The sequence below is a fragment of the Capronia coronata genome, assembly GCF_000585585.1.
Source record: "Capronia coronata CBS 617.96 chromosome Unknown acBCG-supercont1.2, whole genome shotgun sequence".
NCBI classification, from domain to species: domain Eukaryota; kingdom Fungi; phylum Ascomycota; class Eurotiomycetes; order Chaetothyriales; family Herpotrichiellaceae; genus Capronia; species Capronia coronata.
The window spans coordinates 3844560-3867238 of NW_006912894.1; the positions used below are offsets into that span (position 1 = coordinate 3844560).

The 22679-nt window shown below is 53.4% G+C and overlaps 7 protein-coding genes across 7 annotated transcripts; 5 read left to right on the forward strand and 2 right to left on the reverse strand.

Moving 5' to 3' along the window:
* Positions 1-2: 2 nt before the first annotated feature.
* A1O1_03064 (uncharacterized protein) lies at positions 3-1669 on the forward strand (the record flags this gene model as incomplete). Its single annotated transcript, XM_007723971.1, has 2 exons — positions 3-132; positions 192-1669. The coding sequence occupies 2 exons, from the start codon at positions 3-5 to the stop codon at positions 1667-1669; spliced, it is 1608 nt and encodes a 535-aa protein (XP_007722161.1).
* Positions 1670-2579: 910 nt separating this feature from the next.
* A1O1_03065 (uncharacterized protein) lies at positions 2580-3485 on the forward strand (the record flags this gene model as incomplete). The annotated part of the gene is made up of 1 exon (XM_007723972.1): positions 2580-3485. One exon carries the CDS (start codon positions 2580-2582, stop codon positions 3483-3485), a length of 906 nt encoding a protein of 301 aa, XP_007722162.1.
* An 822-nt stretch (positions 3486-4307) lies between these two features.
* On the forward strand, positions 4308-6828 carry A1O1_03066 (uncharacterized protein; the record flags this gene model as incomplete). Its single annotated transcript, XM_007723973.1, has 6 exons — positions 4308-4332; positions 4394-4463; positions 4528-4599; positions 4653-5076; positions 5130-5358; positions 5411-6828. The coding sequence occupies 6 exons, from the start codon at positions 4308-4310 to the stop codon at positions 6826-6828; spliced, it is 2238 nt and encodes a 745-aa protein (XP_007722163.1).
* A 1932-nt stretch (positions 6829-8760) lies between these two features.
* A1O1_03067 (uncharacterized protein) lies at positions 8761-10928 on the reverse strand (the record flags this gene model as incomplete). The annotated part of the gene is made up of 2 exons (XM_007723974.1): positions 8761-10831; positions 10885-10928. The coding sequence occupies 2 exons, from the start codon at positions 10926-10928 to the stop codon at positions 8761-8763; spliced, it is 2115 nt and encodes a 704-aa protein (XP_007722164.1).
* Positions 10929-11257: 329 nt separating this feature from the next.
* A1O1_03068 (uncharacterized protein) lies at positions 11258-17437 on the forward strand (the record flags this gene model as incomplete). Its single annotated transcript, XM_007723975.1, has 1 exon — positions 11258-17437. One exon carries the CDS (start codon positions 11258-11260, stop codon positions 17435-17437), a length of 6180 nt encoding a protein of 2059 aa, XP_007722165.1.
* Positions 17438-18034: 597 nt separating this feature from the next.
* A1O1_03069 (uncharacterized protein) lies at positions 18035-20499 on the reverse strand (the record flags this gene model as incomplete). The annotated part of the gene is made up of 2 exons (XM_007723976.1): positions 18035-20418; positions 20481-20499. 2 exons carry the CDS (start codon positions 20497-20499, stop codon positions 18035-18037), a joined length of 2403 nt encoding a protein of 800 aa, XP_007722166.1.
* A 655-nt stretch (positions 20500-21154) lies between these two features.
* On the forward strand, positions 21155-22261 carry A1O1_03070 (uncharacterized protein; the record flags this gene model as incomplete). Its single annotated transcript, XM_007723977.1, has 1 exon — positions 21155-22261. The coding sequence occupies one exon, from the start codon at positions 21155-21157 to the stop codon at positions 22259-22261; it is 1107 nt and encodes a 368-aa protein (XP_007722167.1).
* Positions 22262-22679: the final 418 nt, after the last annotated feature.

The following is a 22679-nucleotide window of genomic DNA, read 5'->3' on the forward strand; positions in this document are numbered from 1 at the left end:
TGATGTCCACGAACCCTTTCCGCCAGACTAACCGTAGTTCGTTGAAGGGCTCTGGCGGCAGCAGTACCCCCAACGTCCCCTCTCCGGACCCTCGCGGCATCAACTCTACGCCTCTGACCGTGGATACCAGAGGTACGTCCGAGTTGTGTATGTCCTTTTTCGTGCTGGAGCTGACTTGCACAATGGCATAGTTCCTAGTACTTCCCAGAAGCATGTGAACTTCGCATCTCCCCCGGCCATTCCTATATCACCTGTGTCGTACCCGCCGTCTCCCGAATCCACACGGCAGGACCTCTCCTCTCCCTTTCCTAGTCCTGGGGCGACATTTACATTTCCGCCTCCGACCGATTATGTCCAGGCTCTGGGGACAGATCCGTTTGCACAGGAAGCTTCCGATGGCGAGGACGATGCAGTAATAGGAGTCGCATTGGAAAATGCAAGAGTCAATACAACCATCACTGTCTCAACAACGACACCTTCACAGGTTTCTAAAGAGGATGCAGTAAGGGAAACCCTGAGTCGCTTCGCTAGTGGTCCCCGCAGGGCACCTGGCGGTCAGCCCTCTAGTGTAAAAGAACAGAGCGGGTCGGCAAAGCCAACAATGGACGTGGATGCTTTCAAGAGACTGCTGCTCACAGGTGAACGAGGTGCTCCGTCTTCCGTAGCACTGGCACGGGATGTTATGGTGCAAGGCGGCCACCCAGTTCCCATCCAACCTGTAAGCGACAGTGGTTCCAGCGCCGATACCGCCTCAATCTCACAGCACTCAATCTTCGAGGCTGTTGCGCTTCCGCCTGATGGGAGCCCGCGAACCTCAGACGACTTGGACGTACATGAAGCAAATGAGCAGAGGGTCGGCTTCAGAGCAGCTCCACAGAGTAAGAAGAAGCCTGCTCCTCCGAAGAGTCGACGAGGAAAGCCTCTGATAGAATCCGGCGGAGAGCAAGGACCGACGGCAACCTTTGACCACTTTATCGACTCTCTTACCTCACGCGAAAGCCGACACATTAGCTCAGAAAATTCTCGGCCAATACCACCCGGCGCAGATGGGAGTCCAACAAACGAGAACGTTACTACAGCCGGCGGAGTTGAAGCACACAAGCGAGTACCGCCACCACCTCCGTTGGCTCGTCGGAAGAGCCATCACGCCCCGGGCAAACCGGACCTGACCAGAAGCAGCTCCGCAGGACATTCTGTACTGACTGACGGTGACACCCCTTCCAGTCCGTTGTCTATCAGTTCAACACATAAGCTTCCTCCTCTACCTCCTGCGCGACGCTCGACCCATACTGGTGAGCGAAGGCCCTCCTTGGATGTTGCTCATGGCACTCCTACTACAGAAAGCGCCAGCATTCACCACGCCCCATATCATGGAGTAACGGCCTCCCCCCAACCGAGTCCTAGCCTCTCCGACACTATCCCACCATACACCAATCGGTTGAGCGAAGCGCATCCTCCTCCAGTCCCTCCGCCTCGTCGGGCCCGAGGATCGAGCAGAAGTAGCGTTGAAACGCAACGGCCGTCAATGACAGCCCTGGGACTGAGAGAACAAAGAGGCAGCAACGCTAGTACCAGGCGTATTTCAACGGACCCAAACGACATATTGGCAGATCTGGCGGCTCTTCAGAGGGAGGTTGATGCTGCCAGGGCAAGTGCAGAAGGAGGATGAGGAGCCATGGGCCCCATTACGAGTGTATGATATTGATACCTGCTTGCTCATTGCACATTTGCTTTGATAGATGATTCCACAAGGCATCTTCACGCGGGGCTTCTGACGGACTCGGAGCACGTGTTTGCCGCTGCTAATAAGGACTGGGTAAAGTACTGAATACTTTGGCGGGCAGTTTTAGCGCTCAATGACGTCGCCTCGTCCCGGGTACTGGTACAACAACCTCGGGTACCTAACCGCTTACTCAAAAGGTGCCGGCACCTAGGTAGTAGGCTAGGTGAGGTAGCCTGTAGCCTGGACCATCAACACTCTCTAGTAACGTCTCAGGTACACAGCCACGACAAGAAACATCACCACCACGACCACCACTGCTACAGTGCCCTGCATTATTCTCCCGAGTGTCTATCAGTGCTTGTCTGGGGTCATATCGCACCCCGCGCATCCGAGATTCGTACCCAAACCGTTCATTGAAGCCTCCTTTCTATGATACTATTACTCAAAGTCCACTCCGCCTCCCAGTTTTAGCCTTCCTCTCTCTATCACCTATCACCAGCTGGAGCTTCACTTATTCCTCTCCGAAAGCGTGACAGAGCCGATCACTTCACCTTAGAGGCGCGCTTACTTCCCAACCTGAAAGAAACCTATCAGTTGCCCCTCCGAGAAGACCGAGACACCCTATAACAACAGCAGCGCTCTTGATCGGTCTCTTGCACGTTCAACCCGCGCTGGGCATTCTCAGTCTCATTCTCTCATGAAAGACTGGCCCTGAACAGGCAATCACGATCACGTCGCCTGTTGTATGCTCTCCAGCATTACCCTACTCCAAATTCACAACCATGCCTAATAGAGGTCCCACCCTGATCAATCGTACGTCCCGGATCGATTATGAGCACAATGGATCAAGGCTGACATGACTACTCGTACAGTCCCCCCTCCCCCCTCAGATCCTGCTACTCCCAGCGAATGGGGCCCCGGCACGCCCAACTCTGGGACCACCTCGTTGTCCGCACTGTCGGTGGTAGCGATCAAAGATGGCACAGCTGGGCATGGAGGAAGAGGTGCTGCAGCCTCCACAAACACTCTGGAAGCTGAGCGCGCCGACCGCATCTCACGTCTTGCAGGTCTGGAGCGAGTGGCCACATCTCGCTCGACACCTCTCGGACACCTTGTACCTGGATCAAGTGCGGCATATGGCACTGGATTTGACAACGTACCTCAGTTCCGAGAGCGGAGTACGGTAGGCAGTGCAAGTGCGACAGGCAGTGTAGGTGGTAGAACTACGTGGGCGAGTGGGAGCATCGACTATGACGCAGATAAGATGAGCGAAGATCAAGACGACGAAGTGTCAAGTACAGGGGGCTTCAGCGATGAAGACAAAGCCAGCCTTGTCGGATTCGGTGAAGGAGCTGGCAGCACTGTCAGCGGTCCAGTGTCTACACCTTATAACACCCGAGCTTCTATCTCTCGACAGAGCACAAACGTCAATGCACCGCCCACACCGCGAACAGGTACGGTGGCGGGCTTTGGATCCGGTCAAAGCACGCCCATGAGTGGAATCACACCCAGTGCCGCTGCTGGAAGCACAGATCCAAAGATGATGGATGGGATGAGCTACGACCAGAATTTCATTGATACGACAATGCAACCTGCACCTCTGATTGATCAGCCACACTCGGGAAGCCGATTCTCTGGCGTCGGCGCTGAGATGGCCGAGGGGATATTACGCGACAGGTTGCACGATGCTGAGCACCCCCAGCACCCTTTGGGCACGGCCGATAACCAAACACTGGGCAAGTTTCCATTCGAGAAGGAATAGAAAATGCCCTAGGCTCAAGGAGATCACCCATTGAATGAGGCGGATCAAGTGAGCTCGGTTTTCGCGCAGAGGAATGAATGTTTCTTGAAGAGAAGAACATTCAAGCTGTGTACTGTACGATTACTTATTGATGCTGTGTACGGGTCAAACAGGGGTCTTTCTGGGATTGTGGCACCCCTGGGGCGTTTCATTCTGGCTCCTCGGCTGTTTGTGAGCTTGGTATCGTGGCCTTGTTGTATCCTGATTCACCTTATGCAACTGAAGTGGAACATGATATCGTCTCTGGCACACCTCCTAGTACTTTTAACACCTTCGAGGGCAAGGCTGAGGCACGTGATGTTAGCGGCAAATCATTGAGCAATAGCGCTATCATAACTCGATTCGAGGCATACTAATTCATGACGCTAATGCCAAACTATCTCAAGTTAGTCTGATAAGCTGCTAACCTGCGCCGGGCCAAAACACCGCCAAAAACTGACACTTTTTCAAGAACCAGGAACTGCGCTTGGGCTCCCTGCAGTCTCATTCACTTACTTGACTCTTCTTCCACCGACCTATTCTTTGTCCCTCTTCCTCTACTTGCTCTCGTCACCCCTCTCGTCACCCAAGCAATTTGTTCGTCTGCCGCAATAGCTGACATTGACTTGTCAAGTACGGAAAGACCCGAATTGTGACAATTTCCCCAGTGTCTTCTGCCACACAACTTGTTGTCAGGCCCTCGAACCGCTTCGACTCTACCTGTCCCCTTCGACCGGACCGACCTCGCCTAGATTTCAATTGCAACTGGATTTCCGAGGCACGACTTGTTTACTGCCGATCAAAATGCCTGTTACTACACAGTTTGCTTGTACGTGGACCCTCTGACACCGCCACAAATCACAACGCTCAGTTGCTGATCTACAAACCAGTCCGGACTCTGAAAGGCCTCGGTGTCGTCAATGGTGCACCTAGCTACGAACCACTTCCGGGCTTTGAGAAGTATGGCCTCTTGTTCCCCTCACAACGTACTAATTCGGTTGCTGACGTGCGTCCCGTGTTGCAGGCCGGAAGGAAACCTCCGTTGCTGTGCTTACTCGCCATGCGGCCGCTACTTTGCGTGGGCCTCTCCCGAGAAGTACGCAACCGATACATGAAAGGGCTACGAAGCATTACTGACTCTCAAATCAGCGTGAGCATCATCGACCCCGACACCGGAACAATCATCTCCACCCTGCCAGCCGAGAATGTGTTTGAGTTGGGGTTCTCGCCGCTGGGAACCTACATCATCACCTGGCAACGATCTACCAAGGATGAGAATGGCGATGCAGTCAAGAATCTCAAAGTGTGGTTGGTGATTGATGAGAAGGCTCTGTCAGAAGGCGTGGACAAACAACCCGTGGGGAGGTTTGTCCAGAAATCGCAGACCGGTTGGAATCTGCAGTATACCTACGACGAAGCTTTCTGTGCGCGAGTGGTCACGAATGAGGTGCAGATCTACGAAAGTCACGACCTGACCAACGTCTGGAATAAGATCCGCGTGGAAGGAATTGCGGACTTTGCGGTCTCGCCTGGGAAGAACCACGCAATTGCCGCGTTCGTGCCGGAGCGAAAGGTCATTAGCCATCCCGCCTTATCCGACCCGAAAAGTGTCTAACATTATTACAGGGTCAACCAGCTGCCGTCCGAGTCTACGCTGTGCCGAATTTCAAGAATCCCGTATCGCAGAAGAATTTCTTCAAAGGTGACAAAGTACAGCTGAATTGGAACGATGATGGTACTTCTTTGATTGTGCTGGCCCAGACCGAAGTCGACAAGACCGGCAAGAGCTATTACGGTGAGACCACGCTGTACCTGCTTAGTGCCAACGGCGGTTTCGACTCGAGAATCGATTTGGGTATGTATTTTGCAAGATCTGTCCCAACTTTGGCCAAGCTAACGACTCCTAGACAAGGAAGGCCCCATCCACGATGTCTCTTGGTCGCCTAGATCCAACAGCTTCGCGGTTGTGTATGGCTACATGCCTGCTAAAACGGTCATCTTCAACGCCAAAGCAGAGCCGGTGCACACATTCCCTCTTGCGCCTCGCAATACCGTCTTGTTCTCTCCTCACGGCCGCTTCGTCCTTGTGGCAGGCTTCGGCAATCTCGCGGGTCAGATGGATATCTACGATCTGGAAAAGGACTTTGCAAAGATCTGTACGATCGAAGCGAGCAACGCAAGCGTGTGTGAATGGGCTCCAGATGGAGTGCATATCTTGACGGCAACAACATCACCTCGGCTGAGAGTCGACAATGGAATTCGCATTTGGCATGCTGGTGGACCTCTGATGTACAACCAAGATCTGAACGAGTTGTATCACGTCTGCTGGCGACCACAATCGGCGAGCTTATATCCTCTGAGTGCAAATCCTTTCTCACCCATGCCGGTGCCACATTCTAGTGCTCTGGAGTATATGGCAGCACGGAAAACACCTAGCAAACCTGCTGGTGCTTACCGACCGCCTGGTGCACGTGGTCAAGTCACTCCACTGGCTTTCAAGCGTGAAGACGAGGGTGGCGCAGCGTTTGTTCGTGAGGGCATCTCATCCTTCTCAAGCAGCATCAACGGATTTGGCAAGTCCCGGCAGCGCGTTGTTCCTGGTGCCGAACCAGCAGAGGATAAGACCCCTCTACCGCCCGGTGCGGCGCCTGGTGGTGGCGTGAGCCTAACTGGAACCGGAGAGGGTGCCGACGGAGAGCCATTGTCAAAGGCTGCCAGGAAGAACGCAAAGAAGCGAGAGGCAAAGAAGGCCGCCGCCGCCGCAGCAGCACGTGATGGTGGAGCAGGTTCCAACCTGGCACCGGAGCAGCCTGCAGCACGAGGAAAGAGTCAAAGTCGAAGTCCGGATGGCCACGGTCACCAACGCAGTCGCAGCAGAGGCTACGTGCCCGCTCCGGCCCTGGAGGCACCGACTGGACCCAAGAAGGAACGTAGCCGAAGCAACAGCAGAAGACAACGTGGGGACACGAACGGTTCGACACACAATCACGCCAATGGCAGCGCTAAAGGGCCAGGCCATGCACCAGGAACACCGAATCAAAAGGTTCGCAACGCGCCAACACATATCAACACGACCACGCAGGTTGCACCTCCTTCGGCTCCAGAAGGCCAGACTCCGCCCGAGTTGGAGATTACTAGTCCTGTCACTCCCGGCGGCAGCTCTCAGGAGAAGAAGGTCCGAGGTCTTCTGAAGAAGATCAGGGCGATTGATGACCTCAAGATGCGATTCGCAGGCGGCGAGAAATTGGAGGATACGCAGATGAGGAAGATATCAACCGAGGACTCTGTGAGGAAGGAATTGTCCGCTCTCGGGTACAATGGTTGATATGGTGATGTGGTGCATCGTGTTGTGATGCCATGATGGAACATGGTCCTCGTTTGGGGGTTGTGGCCCTCTTATGTGAAGCCTTGCCACCATTCCGGCAGTTTGAGCAACGACAATTCGGCATGATTGCAGTGGTTCCCGAGGACTGGGTGGGTATTATCTACCCATTCGAGAGTGGCTTGCTCGTGTTCGGCAACTGAACACCCTGGATTGCAGATCGCGGACAATTTCCTCGTCTTCTCCACGAACAGGCTGGGCTTCTTGATGAACATGTTCGTCTCATCACTTGTGGTCAGGTGTCTCGCAGATCTCAGCATTAGAGGCGGCGCCAATGTTGTGGTCCACATCACGTAAGGTGAAGTCTTGCTCACTTCAGTGTAGGCAGGTATCTATGCAACATTGCAGTTGCTCGGTGCAGTGCATGGATGATTGTTACATTCAGAACCCAGCCCCCTTTTTCCCAGGGAAGGAAAGACCAGTTCTGCATAGCGTGGGTGGAAGAGGCCGGAACTGAAGAGCGGCTCAAGCAAAATCAGTGACTGTTACTGATGCTGATTGCCCATAAGGGAATGGGTGAAGTAGAAGTGAGGTGAAGCTTGACAGCCGCCAAATGGCAGTCCTTCTAATCAGATCTTCACAATCTTCACAATCACAGGGATGGGCAAAGGGAGTGAGTGGATGATGTCCAAACAGCACATACACAACAACACAGAACAGAACAGAGCTAGAGCCGTGACTTGTATAACATAGAGACACATATAATAAGATGTCGATGAAACTGATAATGTACGAACCCACCCATGTTCCCTAATCCCATTCGCTAGGCGTTTCAATTCCCCTATCGCTATTCTTCATGGTCCTCGCCCCAGAAAGGCAGGAGAAGAGAAGCGATAATAGAATAAGAGCGGGAAAGAGATTGGAAAATGAAGGGATGTGCAGGGATGTGCAGGGCAGAGCAGAGCAGAGCAGAGCAGGACCGACCTCCTGTACAACGAAGACAAAGAGGTCAGACTGTCTGTCAGTCTGTCAGCCAGACATGGCCCCTCGTAAAAGAAGGGGGCGTTCGCAATGGTTTGATCTCTCGCGAGGAATACTGAGCCGTTTAGTTTTGGGAAACTAAGCCAAGGTATTGATCTCGCCTTGGGCTCCACCTTGCATCGCGATTGTTGTGTGTATTTTCCCGAAAGGAAAAGAAAACAAAAGGGATAGGAAGGGTAGAATCTGAGCGGAGCGGCGCGGAGGAAATGTGATGGAAGAGATTGAAGAATTGAGGCTATTTGACAAGGGGGTGCTGAGAAAAGAGACGCTGTACTAGCTTCCTTCTGTAGAGGGAGTTGGTGGATGGAGAAATGGAAAAGGGGGAGAAAAGAGAAAAGCAGAGCAAGTTGGAATGGGAAAAGGAAAAAGGAAAACAAGTTGGAATGGGGAAAGGAGAAGGAGAACAAGTCGTAATAGGAAAAGTGGAAGATAGCATAGCATCCTGCTCGTGGGAATTGAGAGGAAGGCAATGATTGCATGATGCATGATGCTTTGAGCAAGGCCAGATAGAGGTCGCCTTTGAAAAAGGGGTGTCCAAAGTCATGGTATTTTGTAACGATTGGGGACTTTGACTTTTCTCTGCAGTGTGCGCCATGGTATCCTGATGGGTTTCCGTCGCTTGGTTTTTGAAATTCAGGCATGAATTCCGGGCTTGATGCCCTTGCTCGGAGATGTCATGTGGTCTGATCCACAAAGTCTGAAACCAGACAAGAAGATAGGATAGAACAAGACAGAAGTGTTGCACAAGAACCACACGCAAGTAAAGCTGGGGGTGCATGTGTTTTGGTTTGCTGAAAGTTCTCGTTCTCGTTCTCGGCTAGAGAAGAATCTTCCAATAGAACTCTCTCATTTCAAGGGTATCTCGATGGTGGGTGCGTGTTGCGGATCTGATGTTTATGTGAACACCCGTCTCTGCGATGCCTGAGCAGTCAGGCCATTCCCAAGCATGCGCCGAGGGTACTTCGAAGGCGTGGGCGATCCCATGTCCACATCTTCGTCGATCCGGAATCCCACACTCCTAGTGAAGAGATTCATCGGCCTTGGTTTCGAGGCGTCGGCGGCGCCCATGTCTTCAAGAATCCGATCCATGCCGTCAACGTCCAGATCCCCGACAGCGAGCAGAGCCTGATATGTCGTCTGCGGAGCAGGATCGGCCGGCGTCTGCGTGGCCGCATCGCTGGTGGATACTTCCGGAAGGGGATTCAAGGATAGAATGAGGCGGTGATCCGTCTGAACGAGGAAATTGGGGATCGAAGACGCAAGGCCAAACAAGCCGGGCGAGTCGCTGTTGTCGGTGTTGTCGGATTTCGGGACGAGGCCAATGGAACGGAGCTGCTGGCCTCCGTATCTGACGGCGGGAAGTCGGGTCGGTTTGGCTTCCGATTTCCAAAACGAGAGGATCGAAGGCATGTAGACGATTCCATCTGCATAGTTGATCATGACGGACTCGTCGCGTCCTCGGTTCGACAATCTGTCCTCGACGCAGATGCTTCCTCTTCCGGGTTGGCTGGATGGTCTCGCGACCTTCGAGTTATCGGTTCCCGGCTGTCCGTGGAACAGGCTCTCCGATCGCGTTTTCCGCGTTGAAGGGGTCATGGGGACCAAGGAGCCTGTCGCGGGTTGGGTTCCAGCGTTGATGGGCTTCTGTTTCCGTTCTGCTGTTTGGAAAATGTTGGAGCGCGTGGCAAACGCGGTCAGTGATCCGCCTTGTATTCCCGAGATGTTTCCCTGGCCTCGGATCAGGTTGCTCCCTGCGCTGTTCGATGTCGGTCCGACGGCTTCGAGATCCCAAATCCCCCATTCTCCATCCTCGAGCAGTGCGATGACGGCCCGGCCACCGGCAATCCATTGGGCATCCAGCACTCGCTTCCTTCTTGGGACTAGTATCTCGTCATCATCCTGGTTGAATGACGGGAGAAATGTGATGAGGAACTTCCCACGCCCGCCCACAGCACTCCGTGCCGAGCGGTTGCTTGACACGGTATCTATTGTGGCGGTAGACCCTCTGCGTTCTCGGGTGTAGGTGGGAAAAATTTGATACAGCTTGACGCACGAGGCGGCAGGGAGGGTGATCAGCAGGGTGGAATGTCGTTCGGCGGGATACGGGCAGGTGTTGAAGGCCAGTTTCGCACTCATGGCAGAAAAGGGTAGGTATTGTCTTCGGATGGGGTGCGCACGCTTTGTTTTCGCAGGGAGCCTATTGTCGCTTTGTAGTGGAATCTGATGCACGAGCAATAATCCTGATCCTGTACACGATACTGATGCGACGAGGAGCAACCATCCCGCAGCATCTGGGTCGGTGGAACTCTGCTCGGTCTTGGGTCGTAGTTGCGCCTCGTCCTCTGTATCATCCGGCACAGCCTTGGTATGGGTGATTGCAATGTCAGAGATGAAGTCCGGATGAGAATTGGGGCCGAAGATCCTGTATGTTTGAATGTCAAGTTTTGAGACATCTTTGACCTCAGGAGAAGGCGGGTCGAGAGGAGCTGATATGACGTGAATAGCAGAGTCTGGAGAAGCGACGGCCACCACGATTCGGTCGAGAAAGATGGAAGGCCATGATCCGGTGGGCGCCTGCGCGACGTCCTTGGGAACATGTGGTGTCGCCAGTCGCAGCACTGCGGTGCCTAGTGGAATATCGATATATCGAAGAACGTCGCCATAAGGTGCAGAAGGGTCGACTTCGTCCTCGTACTCTTCAAACTCTGCCGGTGGGACTTGTTCGTGTTTCGCGGCTGGCTCTTCGTCATCGTCGTCGTCGTCGAGGTCGATGACCATGGCATCAGACTTGGCCGCTCCATTGACTTTCGCAGGAGGCGCATGTTGTCTGGGCGGCTTGAAAGACCTTCCTCCATACCATACGAGACGCAAGCCTCGCTCGTGTCCATATATTATCACCGTAGAACCGTTCGACGATTGTCGGGGATAGACGTGCGACGTGTAGGCTTCGTGAGGGAGTTCGTAGCTACAAGTCTATCAGTCTATGGATGAGAGGGGTCATGAGATGGGAAGGTTTACCTGAGCTGGAACCGCTCGTTCTGGCGGAGAACAGACCGCTCCATGATGCAAGAGATGCCGTTCAGAGGGAAATGTAGTGTCGTGGACGTTGAGGGAATCAACAACAAGTTGCTGTTGTACACAGTACTAGATGCAGTGAGCGTCGATTGACGTTCAACTTGCGGAGTTGGAAAGATTTCCCCAGAATTTTTGAGCGCGTCGCGTGTCAACAACCACAACCACAACCACAACCAGCTCAAGGCATTCATTCATTCCACTTCACCACGACTTATTGTCGTCTGGCATCTATGGCACTTCGGAGATATGGCTGAAAGGTCTACACGGTCATCTCGGTCTCCCATGTCCATTGACGTGTCCCCTCAAAGACGGAACCATGAGTTCAGTCCAGTCGCTCGGCCTCCATGAACCGAGTGGGCTGCACTACCTCATTGCCGAATCGATCCTCCCGCCCGATCCCTCACCTTCTCTCTACAAATGGACAGTATCTCGGGTTCGAGATACACCCTCGTCAGGCTTTGTAGAGGAGGAGATCCTCTATACGGAACATTGTGTGGTGTGGTCCCGAAATGGAGCCATCAAACGGGCACTGAATCTTGAAGTCGAGGAGGAGCCCATCCTACAGGCCTTTGTCACACAATTCGGATCTGCAGAAGAGCAGGAAGAAGCCGGGAAACTCGACCAAGGACGTGACGGGGTTTCAAAGCCCCCGGAACGTGGCCTGGTGATTGTGCTGAAAACCCAAGCTCACATATTTCTCCTTTCGGGAGATGGATATGTTCTGCCCCTCTCCTTCGAAGTTGAGTCGGCGTTCGCCTTTCCGTCTGGATTCATACTGCAACGGAAGTTGGGGGAAGGTGAGGCTACAGGTCATGCTGTCTCGGTACACCATGATCTTAGCACCATCAACGAGACCTTGTCCTCAATCGGAGGCACCAGCTCCAGACCATCGCTTGTCCTCCCGGAGAGAGAGCATTCAACTCCGGCCCCTATCCGGGCGAATGCCAATGGCATGCCGCGTACTTTCTCCTTCACTGAATTGATGTCCGAGTTAGGGCTGGTGGTCTGGAGCCCAAGTCGAAAGGGTGAACCACTCGAAGAGTGCAATGCCCTACCCAGAACAGAGAAGGTCATTTTCGTCTCGCAGTACAACGATCTGGAGTTGTTTCAAACTCCTTCCAGACCGGTGTGTGTGGCTTTGACGCTCAATGAGACCAACTCGACTTTCAGTCTCTGGCATGTTAGTTCAGATATAGTGGCCGAGCGTGGCGACAAGCGGAGCAAAAAAGTTGACCATGTGCGATCACGGGCGTCGTTAAGGAAGAGCTCAAACGTCTATCTGCGGGAGCCTGGAGAAGCACCCCAATCCGCACGAGGACCCGGTCATCTCAGAGAGAGTCTTGGAGGTTCAGGGCAACAGTATCCAGAAGTACCTCTATTTCCCTCTGCGGAAGAACAACAATCATTCCCGGCAGATCCAACAGACGATCTCGTTTCCCGACTTGGGCCTGAGTTTGGAGACGTCGGAATTCAGACACGGTCGGCTCGACGAGTCAGCTCTATGTTGGCGCGGACTGACCTGGGCACTGGAGCAGATCGGAACATGTTCAATGACCTTGCAAAGGGCCATGGAGGCCGCCAGAGTCTTCATCGCGCAGGTAGGCGAGGGGAGTCTATTGGGAGTTTCAATGACCGTCGAAGCTTAGGGTTTCGCCGGAGAAGCTCTTTCCAGACCACTGCATCCATGTTCAGTACAGCAACGTCCTACTTGGACATCTCAGCCCAGGGGCTGTTGGAACAGTTCGACCCTTTGCGCCAATCGACCCGCTTGGAAGAGGAAAACATCCATGGCTCGGAAAGTAACCTGCCGAGAGACATTGGCTTTTTTAGGGTCAAATCCTTCCCCCGGCGCCAGGGGTCTGAGGAAACCCATCCCAATGCCGAGCTCAAGGTTCTGACCTTGACTCCGCAAGCACACGACCGGAACGGATCACGAGTGAGAGAGATATACATATGTGTAATGGATAAGCCACACCAAGAGTTGACACTGGTGAGAATCCTTGTGAAGGTTGACAATCACCGAAGCGTAACAACACGCATCTCTTCTCCAGCATCGTTTGAACTCAAAGCCACCGAGATCCGAAGGTTGTCTGGCATCAATGATGTGTGCAAAGTCGTCGATGGCCATGTCCAGCGACTCGTGGTCTTGACACATTCTCGGTCACAACTCATGTCTTTGCAGCTGGAAGCACCTTGGTCCCCCTCTTATGGAGTCGAATTGCCCTCGCGATATGCAATTTTCGATCCCTTAGTCGGCCCACAATCCTACAGTCCGAGAAAAGACAAAGACACAGGAAGTAGGAGAATGATTTCCGGGGCAGAAGTACATCTGCGTGGTCTCCTCGACTCCGGACGTCAAGCCCAAATCTACGCCACTGATCAAGATCACCGTCGACATTCAATCCTACTTCGACTGGCACCACGAGATCGTTTGGTCCTCGATATCCTCAAGATGTCTGAACTGGTATTGGATGTCCACCAGAACGAGACGCTACTGGTCAGTTTCTGGGAAGTTTCGCGGTGGTTGAGAGGTCGAGACCCGCCGATCGATTCAGAATGGACTGCTATTGTCGTGGTCCTCTTCTCACTTGCTGTGCCATTTATCAGTAACCAAGTCTCACATTCCACGCCGGGTCAACGACGGAAGAAGGGTCCCTTCCTTCGCTCCAGCAGTGGAAGCTCTATTGACCTCACGAATTATGACGCTATGCATGAGGAAGAGCATGATATGACTTTAAACGCTGGTATGCATGGCCCAGCTTGGGGCTGGCTCTTGCAACGACGGCCAGCGAGCTCAACGATCTCACCAAAGTCGAAGCACACACGTGTTACAAGCACGTCCGCTGCCGGTGACGCAGGCAACGAGAAGAAGAATTCATTTGTCATGACATGCATTGCCCTGGCCAGAGAATACACACTCTCGCCCCTGGGCGAAGGTGCTCTGGGGCCTGAGGGCTATTTACCAACTTCAATCAATAAAGAACGAGACCATCGTTGCAATGCGATCCCAAAGATTCTCTTAGGGTTGCATCTCCTATACGAAGAAAGCAAACTTGACATCACGACACCCTTGAGAATGGCTCGGTCACAAAGTAACCTTGTCATGGTCATGTCACAACTCGGCCGCTGGCTTGGATGGAAAGATTGGTCCTCCGACACCAACGCGTACTACGAGTTCGAATCCTCAAGTGTCAACAAATGTCTCTTTGACCTATCAATAATCGACGGGCTCCGGATGCCGGCCCAGCCTTTTGTCCCTCCTTCGATCTACCAATACCTTGAAAGTTGGATAAATGGAGTTACTTCCTCTCCATTCTTGACGCTGGCCAGAATCGCTGGTGCCGGTGAGACTATCGAAAGCGACGATCCACGATGGCAACGGACTATTGAATTGACACCTCGGACAACAGCACTATTCTCCTTCATGCAGCAGGCGAAAGATCGTCTCGGAACTGAACAGACCCTTGAGGCTATGTTGAGGGCCGGCATTGATGAGCAGGTCCTGCGCGACCTGCCTGACGGCGTAGCTGCCGCCTTTCACCAAGCCATAGCTTCCAAGTGTCACAGGAAGGATAAAATGGGGAATGCTGACGGTGGCAGCGTATTGGGGACGAGTCAAGGGCACAGCAACCACGACCAAGCGCACTATGCACACAAGCTACATTCTGCCTCTACTCATGACGCGCTGAGAGACTATCACAGCATCTGCTCATCTGCTCTAGAAGCTGAAGCACTTCAACGTTGGGATGCATCTTCTGAAGCCGACCGGAATGCGATTACAAAATTGATCTTTAGCGAGGACCGTCGCTTTCCGGAAGCTTCCAAACTTGTGAACCAGACACGAGCGCCAGTCGTTGAATGTACACCGGAACCAGACTGGACAGAAGTCGATCTTTTGGAAGCACAAAAGGAGTTGGCCCAACATGTCACTCGACGGACATTATCTGTGGCGACCGGGAGAGGCATGATGCATTTCAATGCCCGAGTTCCGTTGCTGACTGAGAGAGTACCGATTCCAGCATTCAGCTTACAGTGTGTCTTGAAGCCTCGCACTACAAACGAGAGTACCCAACCTATGACCTTCAGCGCCGACAAAGCCTCATTCACCGAAGAGAAAGTATGTTGGGCGTTCTTCCATAATGGAGCGTCGATGGGTTTGATGATCTCAAACGACGCGCCAGGCATTGATACCTCTTGGATCCTTTACAACAAGCCGCCGGAACTGACCAACAGACATGCGGGTTTCCTGCTCGCTCTAGGTCTCAATGGCCATCTAAAGACACTTGCAAAGTGGGTGGCCTTCAAGTATCTGACCCCTAAGCATACCATGACATCCGTCGGTCTGCTCCTCGGTTTGTCCGCCTCTTTCCTGGGGACCATGGACACCTTGATCACGCGACTTCTTTCCGTCCACGTCACTCGACTGCTACCTCCTGGTGCTGCTGAACTAAATCTGTCGCCATTAACCCAGACGACCGGCATCATGGGCATTGGGCTTCTCTATCACAACTCTCAACATCGTCGCATGTCAGAAGTGATGCTCTTGGAAATCGAAAACAACGACCCTGAAGAAGGGGCTGCTTCCGATACCGTCCTCCGCGACGAAGGGTATCGCCTGGCTGCAGGATTCTCCTTGGGCCTCATCAACCTGGGTCACGGCCGACGCCTCCACGGTCTTCACGATATGGGCATAACTGAACGACTGCTCACCATTGCTGTAGGAACGAAGAATGTGAACATGGTTCATGTCTTGGACCGCGCCACAGCGGGAGCGGTCATGGCCCTCGCATTCATCTTCCTCAAGACAAACGACGAAATCATTGCCAGAAAGGTTGACATCCCAGACACTCTTCACCAGTTCGACTATGTCCGACCCGACATTTTCCTTCTACGCACGCTAGCTCGCCACCTGATCATGTGGGATTCAATTAGCCCTACCCAGACCTTTATCCAATCCTCTCTGCCCGAGCCCTACAGACGACGTGCGGACCTCAAATCCACGAAGACGCTCGGCACGGAAGATCTCCCGTTCTTCAATATCGTGGCCGGGGTCTGTTTCGCCTTGGGACTGAGGTTTGCCGGATCGCAGCGCCAGGATGTTCGTGACCTGTTGGTCTCCTATCTCGACCAATTCCTCCGGCTGAGCCGGTTGCCGGCACACAACTACGACGCAAGGGTGACGTTGAACAGTGTCCGCAACTGTCTCGACGCGCTAGCCTTGGCCGCCGCCTCTGTCATGGCAGGATCCGGCGATCTGGTCGTCATGCGCCGGTTACGCGCTCTCCATGGCCGCACAGACAAGGAAACACCGTACGGAAGCCATCTGGCAGCGCACATGGCTCTAGGCACGCTGTTTCTTGCCGGCGGGACAAGGACGTTCGGCACGTCCAAACTCGCCGTCGCCAGTCTATGTATCGCCTTCTACCCCGTCTTCCCCAGCGACGTCCTGGACAACCGCGCGCATCTCCAAGCCCTGCGTCATCTGTGGGTTCTTGCCGTCGAGGGACGATGTCTCGTCGCTCGCGACGGCGACGCAGGGGGTTCGGTAGTCGGCGGAGTGACGGCCCTCATCCACCTCAAAGACGGAACCACCCAATCAATCCGTCTCCCTGGCCTCGTACCGGAATTTGACATGATCCAATCAATCGAAGTCAAAGGCGAAGGCTTCTGGGACGGCTGCATCGACTTCGACTCGACCGCGGACGGGACCAAGGCGCTACGACAAAGGATCAAGGCCGAAAATTGCATCAATGTCACACTCCGTCGGCGCGCGGCTTATGATCGACCTTCCGAAGATCTGTTCACGGCCGAACTACAGGCTCTCAGCGAGGCAGAGGGCATTCCGAGTGTGGATCCCAATTCCGTCTCGTCGCACGCATACGCTCATGGCGGCGCTGCTGGCTTGAATGCGACCGGCTCGGGGACTTCCAAGGCGGCAAATCCTTTCGAATGGCTGTTCGAACTGGATTCGCTGAAGGGCTTCGATCATGCGGAGCGGGCGCTGGTCTTGAACCCGACGCCGATCGGCCAATGGAATGCCAATGAGCTGTTGAAGACCACCGTCGTCGATTCGAGACTCGAGTTCGAGAAGGGCATTCTCCCGCCAGAAGATGGTGTCCTTTCGAGGACTTCCTCTTCAATCTCGACAGCCGCACAACAAGTGCAGTCTCAGGTGGGTCGAGGACAAGGTCGGGGTCAGGGTCAGGGTCAGATGCAAAAAGATAAATTGTGGCAACTGCGCCTGTTGTTTGCGTGGTTCGATCGATGGGAGAAAGAAGATGAAGAAATTGAACCGCAACAGCAACAAACCCACCAGGAGAACAGCACTGGTGTCCATGGCGATGACGAGAAATGGTTCAACAGGTCCGGAGGCACCTGGTTGAGGAAGGAAGTCATCGACCGTCTGAGATGGAGGGTCTGGAACATGGCCACTGGCGGACAGGATCAGGATCAGGATGATGCTGATGTTGGTTTTGACACCGGGAATGGAGTATGACCCCGGACAAAAGACCACTTGTGAATATATGGCGAAGGACCTTCTCCCGAGGAAGTCGATCCAAAGTCGAAACTCGACAATCAAGAGAGAGAGCCGGGCGTCAATAAATAGTTCAGTCGTCGGTACTAGAACGTGAGATGGAAACCCAACAAAGGTTATCGAAGTTGTATTACTACCTACATAATCTACTCTAAACGAACCTCGAGTCGGATTCAGAAGAGTAACAAAGCACTACCCGACGATAAGGCGTCCAAAGCTCAATCCAAAATTGCACGTGTCCTCTGTGGACATAGCATAAGGGGGTATCGATTCATGTTTCTCATGCCTATGCAGAGAGGAGCATGGACCATATCATGTCAACGCAAGTGCGGACGACGAAGAATTGCTAAACTGGCATCCCGCTCTGTCTCCCCGTACGCCCATCGTTGGTAAGAAACTGCGAAAAGCGAAACCGTAACAATCCAGTACTGATGACCGGTTCGGCGATTGTGCCCGACGGAACCCGAGCACCGACCACATCACTCGCAGTCGCGCCTATCCCTCCGTGTACTGCCCATACCATCCAAGAAGACCGTGGCGCAACGGACGCTCTTTGACTTAGTAAGGACTATTGACGATCTCGTTTCTCAAGTGGCTTTGTCTGCCACTGCGTCTAGGTGTGACGAGGCCTCCACTGATCCTGGCGGGCGGTCCTGCAATGCTCTCCCTGGTCGGCTTCTTGAAGCTCCGCCGGCTGACCATGTCGACTTCGTTGGGCAAAGCGAGGATGACGTTCTTGTCGGACCCGAACTCGAAGTTGTCGGCCATGACCTGCGCAGTATAGCGCTTGATCTGGTACGGGTCCTTACTGCCAGCAAGGACCTTCTTAAGGCTCCAGGTGACAAGAAAAGGTCCCGTCGAGGTGATGATGCTCGTTTCACTGCTGTCTAGACCAGTGTTGAATTTCGCGGGCGTGAACGACAGAGGAGCGCCCGTCTCGTGTTGGAATTGGGCCACGTGACTAGGGCTGAGGCCAAGTCGTCGTGGCTGAGGCTTGCTGTCCTTCGCAAAAGACCTCTCAAAGCCGAGTTTGCCCTCGTTCTTGCCGTCTTTCTGGAGAGAGTCGATGAGGAGGAGATACGTGCGACAGGTTGCAAGAATCCATCGACCATCGGCGCTGACATCGAGACCAATTATCGATTCACCGAGAGCAGGAATGTGAGTTTTGGCGTTGACACCCAATCGGTCGAAGAGGCGAACGTCTCCCTTGTTCGATGCCACTGCGATATGACCTTTCTCGGTTGTCGCTGCAGCAGAGAAGTCGTTCTTTGACATGTATTGCTTTAGTTGACTTTCCACAAGTTTGTTGCCAGCGACGCGAGGATCTATCCGGAAGATGGCATTCTTGCTGTGACCAATAAATGGCTGCGCCGACGTACGTTGGGCGAATTTCGTTTCTGGGGCAAAGTTGATCACGGGTATATCATCATGAACCTTCCATTCGTCGACAACTTTGCCATATTCGAGATCCATGCGGAAGAGGGAGTTGGGATTGTCGGCGTCTTGGAGGATCATGTTTTGGTCCTCAGAATGCAGCATCACTTTGTTTGGTGAGAATATGCGTCCCTTCGGCGTCTCAACTTTGGAGATGTTGGTTGTGAACTCAAGATGTCGATTTGGCAGATGCTTGAAAACACCAATCTTGGAGCCTCGGATAACGAATGATCGATCGTGCTTCGTACCCACGGCCAACTGCGAATTGACGTTTCCATCCTTGTCATCCAGCTCGACATCATCCTCTGACTCGTCTGTGTCGTAGTGTTCACTTTGCTGCCCACCCTCAGACTCTTCCTCGTCTTCGTCTTCTTCTTCGCCCTCTTCCTCCTCCGCTTCACCCGCGTCGTCCAGCGTTATATCATTGAAGGCTTCAAACACGTATTCACGATCAGGGTCCTGGACTTTTGACCATTTCATCTCATTCAGCTGTTCCCATAGTGCTTGCATGATCCCTTCTTGGAATTGTTCGAGCACTGATTGATTAGGGAAGCGCAGAAGCCAGGAGTATGCAGATCCATCATCGGTGTAGTGATTGAAGATGACCGACAGATATTCGAAGTTGAAGACCGGATTGATGTCTGCCACAACCTCTTGTCCAAGCCATTCCCTACCATCCGAGCTGGTAATTTGCAGCCAATATCGCCATTTCCCAAGGTCGGAAACAACGGCAACGACAGATGGATCTTGGAGAATGAAAGTGCCAGAATTGAAATCGAAGAGATGCAACTCCCCATTCTGTTTTGTGAGGACTTGTCCAGAGCTCGGTGCAGTCTTCGCCACCGGTGCTACTGTTGACTCTGTAGTTGGCTCTCGTGGTTGACTAATATTCGCTTTCTTGGGGGTTTGGACATCCTTGGCCATTCGCTCGGCCGATTCTTTGGAGGTGGGCATTTCGTCTATCGAGTCTGTGAGGGGGCTAGCAGCGGGAATGGCGTCGTCGGTTTCGAAGTAGAATTCTTTCAGTTCGGCATCGGTTGCATTTTGGGAGGATTTTCGGTACTTGCGTTCGTACTGGCAGTCGACGGCCGCTAGTAGGAATGTCTGTATCTTCTCTTCCTGGACCGAAGTGTCACAGACGAATTCGTAGAGATCACCAGGATCCCCGCTCAAGTCCCGCCAGGCAAGGACAGATTCGCCGCCAGATCTCTTTTCGCATCTGAAATGCAAACTCTCGTCGAGAAGGAAAGTCTTTTCGTCCTTATCCAGAGTCTCGGTCGCGGCGTCCTCGTCGTCTTCTGCTAGCTCTTCCTCTCCTTCTTCGTAGGCACGTTGAATGACTAGCTGGTATTGGAACTCCTGCCCAGTTCTTCTGATCGTCGCAACGGCGTCTTTGTAGATGAGCTCGGAGTACCCTTTGGGTGATAGCGGGCGGACAATGTAGAGCTGGCCTTGGGGGATTTCGGCGATGACTTCTTTAGAGGCGTCTCCAAAGAGATATTTGCTGACTACAAATGAGATTGAAGTGAGTCAGGTGTTTGGTGGGATGGTCGTGGGGGAAGGAACATACCGTTCTTGATCATAAACATGGTGGCGGGGTGCTGTCTCGGCCAGTCTGTTTTTGGTTAAGGTTCACACGCGCTCCGTCTGGGGGCAGTCCGATCGGATCCAATAAGGACGCCAGATCAAGAGGGCTATCAAGCAGAAATAAACATGCGAAAACGGTAGTAGATGGCAAATACAATAAGAACGCACCGCAGTTCATCAATGTTGACAAGAAAGAATCCTTGTGTTTGTTGCAGTTGTTCCAAGATGGAGACCGCAGGCAGCGCCAGTGGGAAAAGACCCAAATTGGGCTGTGACGCAACCGGAGCCCGCCCACCGCTAGCAGCCCACTAGGCTCAAAATGGTTAGAGGTGAGTGAAGCCTGATCGACGGGTCCAAGTCACATGACACACTTGCGCCAATAACCGTCACAGGCACAAACCTTGTGTTAAGGCAGCCTTGTCTGGTTGGCTCAGCGCCCTGTTATCCTCAAGCACCACCACCGCCCATCACCACTAGCCTCAAGGCTCCAAAGGCCCCCAAGGCTGAAACATGGGAACAACTGCACCATCCGCTCCTCTATCCGCCACGAACTACGCGTGTCTCAAGACCACCGACATTGAGATTCCTACTGTCTGCAACCCTCCTGCATTCCAGCAGAAGTCAAGCGACTGCCTACCTTCCCTTCTACGTGTTCCTATGGCCTCAAAGGATGACTCGGGCAACGATCCCCTCCAATCCAACGACACTCGACCAACACTCGCCGACAATCCTTACAATCCCAGTTCAGCCGCATACCTGGCTTACCCCGTCAAGCATGTCGTATCCAGCCTCTATCGCCGTATGACCGAACCTCCCGAGCACCCTGTGGACAGACTCCTTGAGGCTCCCATCGTCCCGTCCATGCCGTCGCGTGTAAACACGCTCCCGAAAAGGGCACATTCTCCTTTTCAGCCCCCTCCTTTAACACCTCTCAAATTGCAACACTCCCTGTCGCCCAGAGAAGTCGATTCACTCCTGCTAACGAGATCTCTTGCTGAAGAGATTCGACTGTTACTCCCACCGAGGCTACAGCTGATCGATCATTGGAAACTGGCATATTCATTGGAAGAGAATGGATCCTCGCTGGCGACATTATATGAACAATGTGCAAGAGTGTCGACATACACGCAGCGATCTGGTTATGTCCTGGTTGTGCGTGATGGCTCTGCGGCGTCAGCGAATGGCTCTGTGTTTGGGGCATATCTCTCCGATGCACCCAAACCCTCCATGCACTACTTTGGGACTGGAGAGTGTTTCCTGTGGCGAGCCACCATCCTGCCGGCGCTCAAGGACTTGCCAGTGACCTTGGACAGCGGTGCAAGCCATCACTCTGAAGAAATCCTAGAGTTGGCTGGGCTGCCTCCCCCTCCCAGTGCCGACACCACCCATCTTCAGCGAGCAACAACAATTCGTGGTGAGCGCCGGACGTCTTCTGTATCGAAACACGCCCCAAGCACTGTCTCCATGTCGAACGTGGAAACTTCAGCGCAGACACAGCGGCCGTCAAGTCGGTCAGGGGCCTCGACGCCTGACCACATACGATTCAAGGCATTTCCTTACAGTGGGATCAACGATTTTCTAATTTACTGCGAAAGCAGTTATCTTTCCATTGGGGGCGGCGATGGCCATTATGGACTATGGCTGGATGATCAGCTCAACAATGGCATCAGTGAGACTTGTCCCACGTTTGGGAACGAGCCGTTGAGTGATGAAGGCCGCTCGTTCGAAGTTCTCGGCGTTGAGGTCTGGTACGTGGGTGCTTGATTGGCAGAGGATTTCGACGCAAAGCATTTCGAGGTCCTATGGCTACTGCATGCCATGTAAGTCACAGAGTAATGCGGTCTAGGAGGCAAGACGTTTCTGTTTCCAGCGGAAGCCCCCTTCGAATCTACATGGAAGGATCCAAGACAGCATGATGCGAAACAGAGCCACCAAAGCTTGCTATACGTGATCAAATGACCAGGAGCACCCCGTGTGCCTGGTGCCGATCAACGTTGCAGCTCCATGAAGACTGGATACGCGCTGTGCGCGTACTTGCCATGCTGACAAAATCGATGATTCTAAGGGATAAGTTGGGGCTTCCGCGTATTTGATGATATCCCTGACGCCTGGGGGTGTGTTCGTACAACATCATGGTCGGGGTGACATGGACAATGTCCACAATCGACTCCAGCGGAATCTG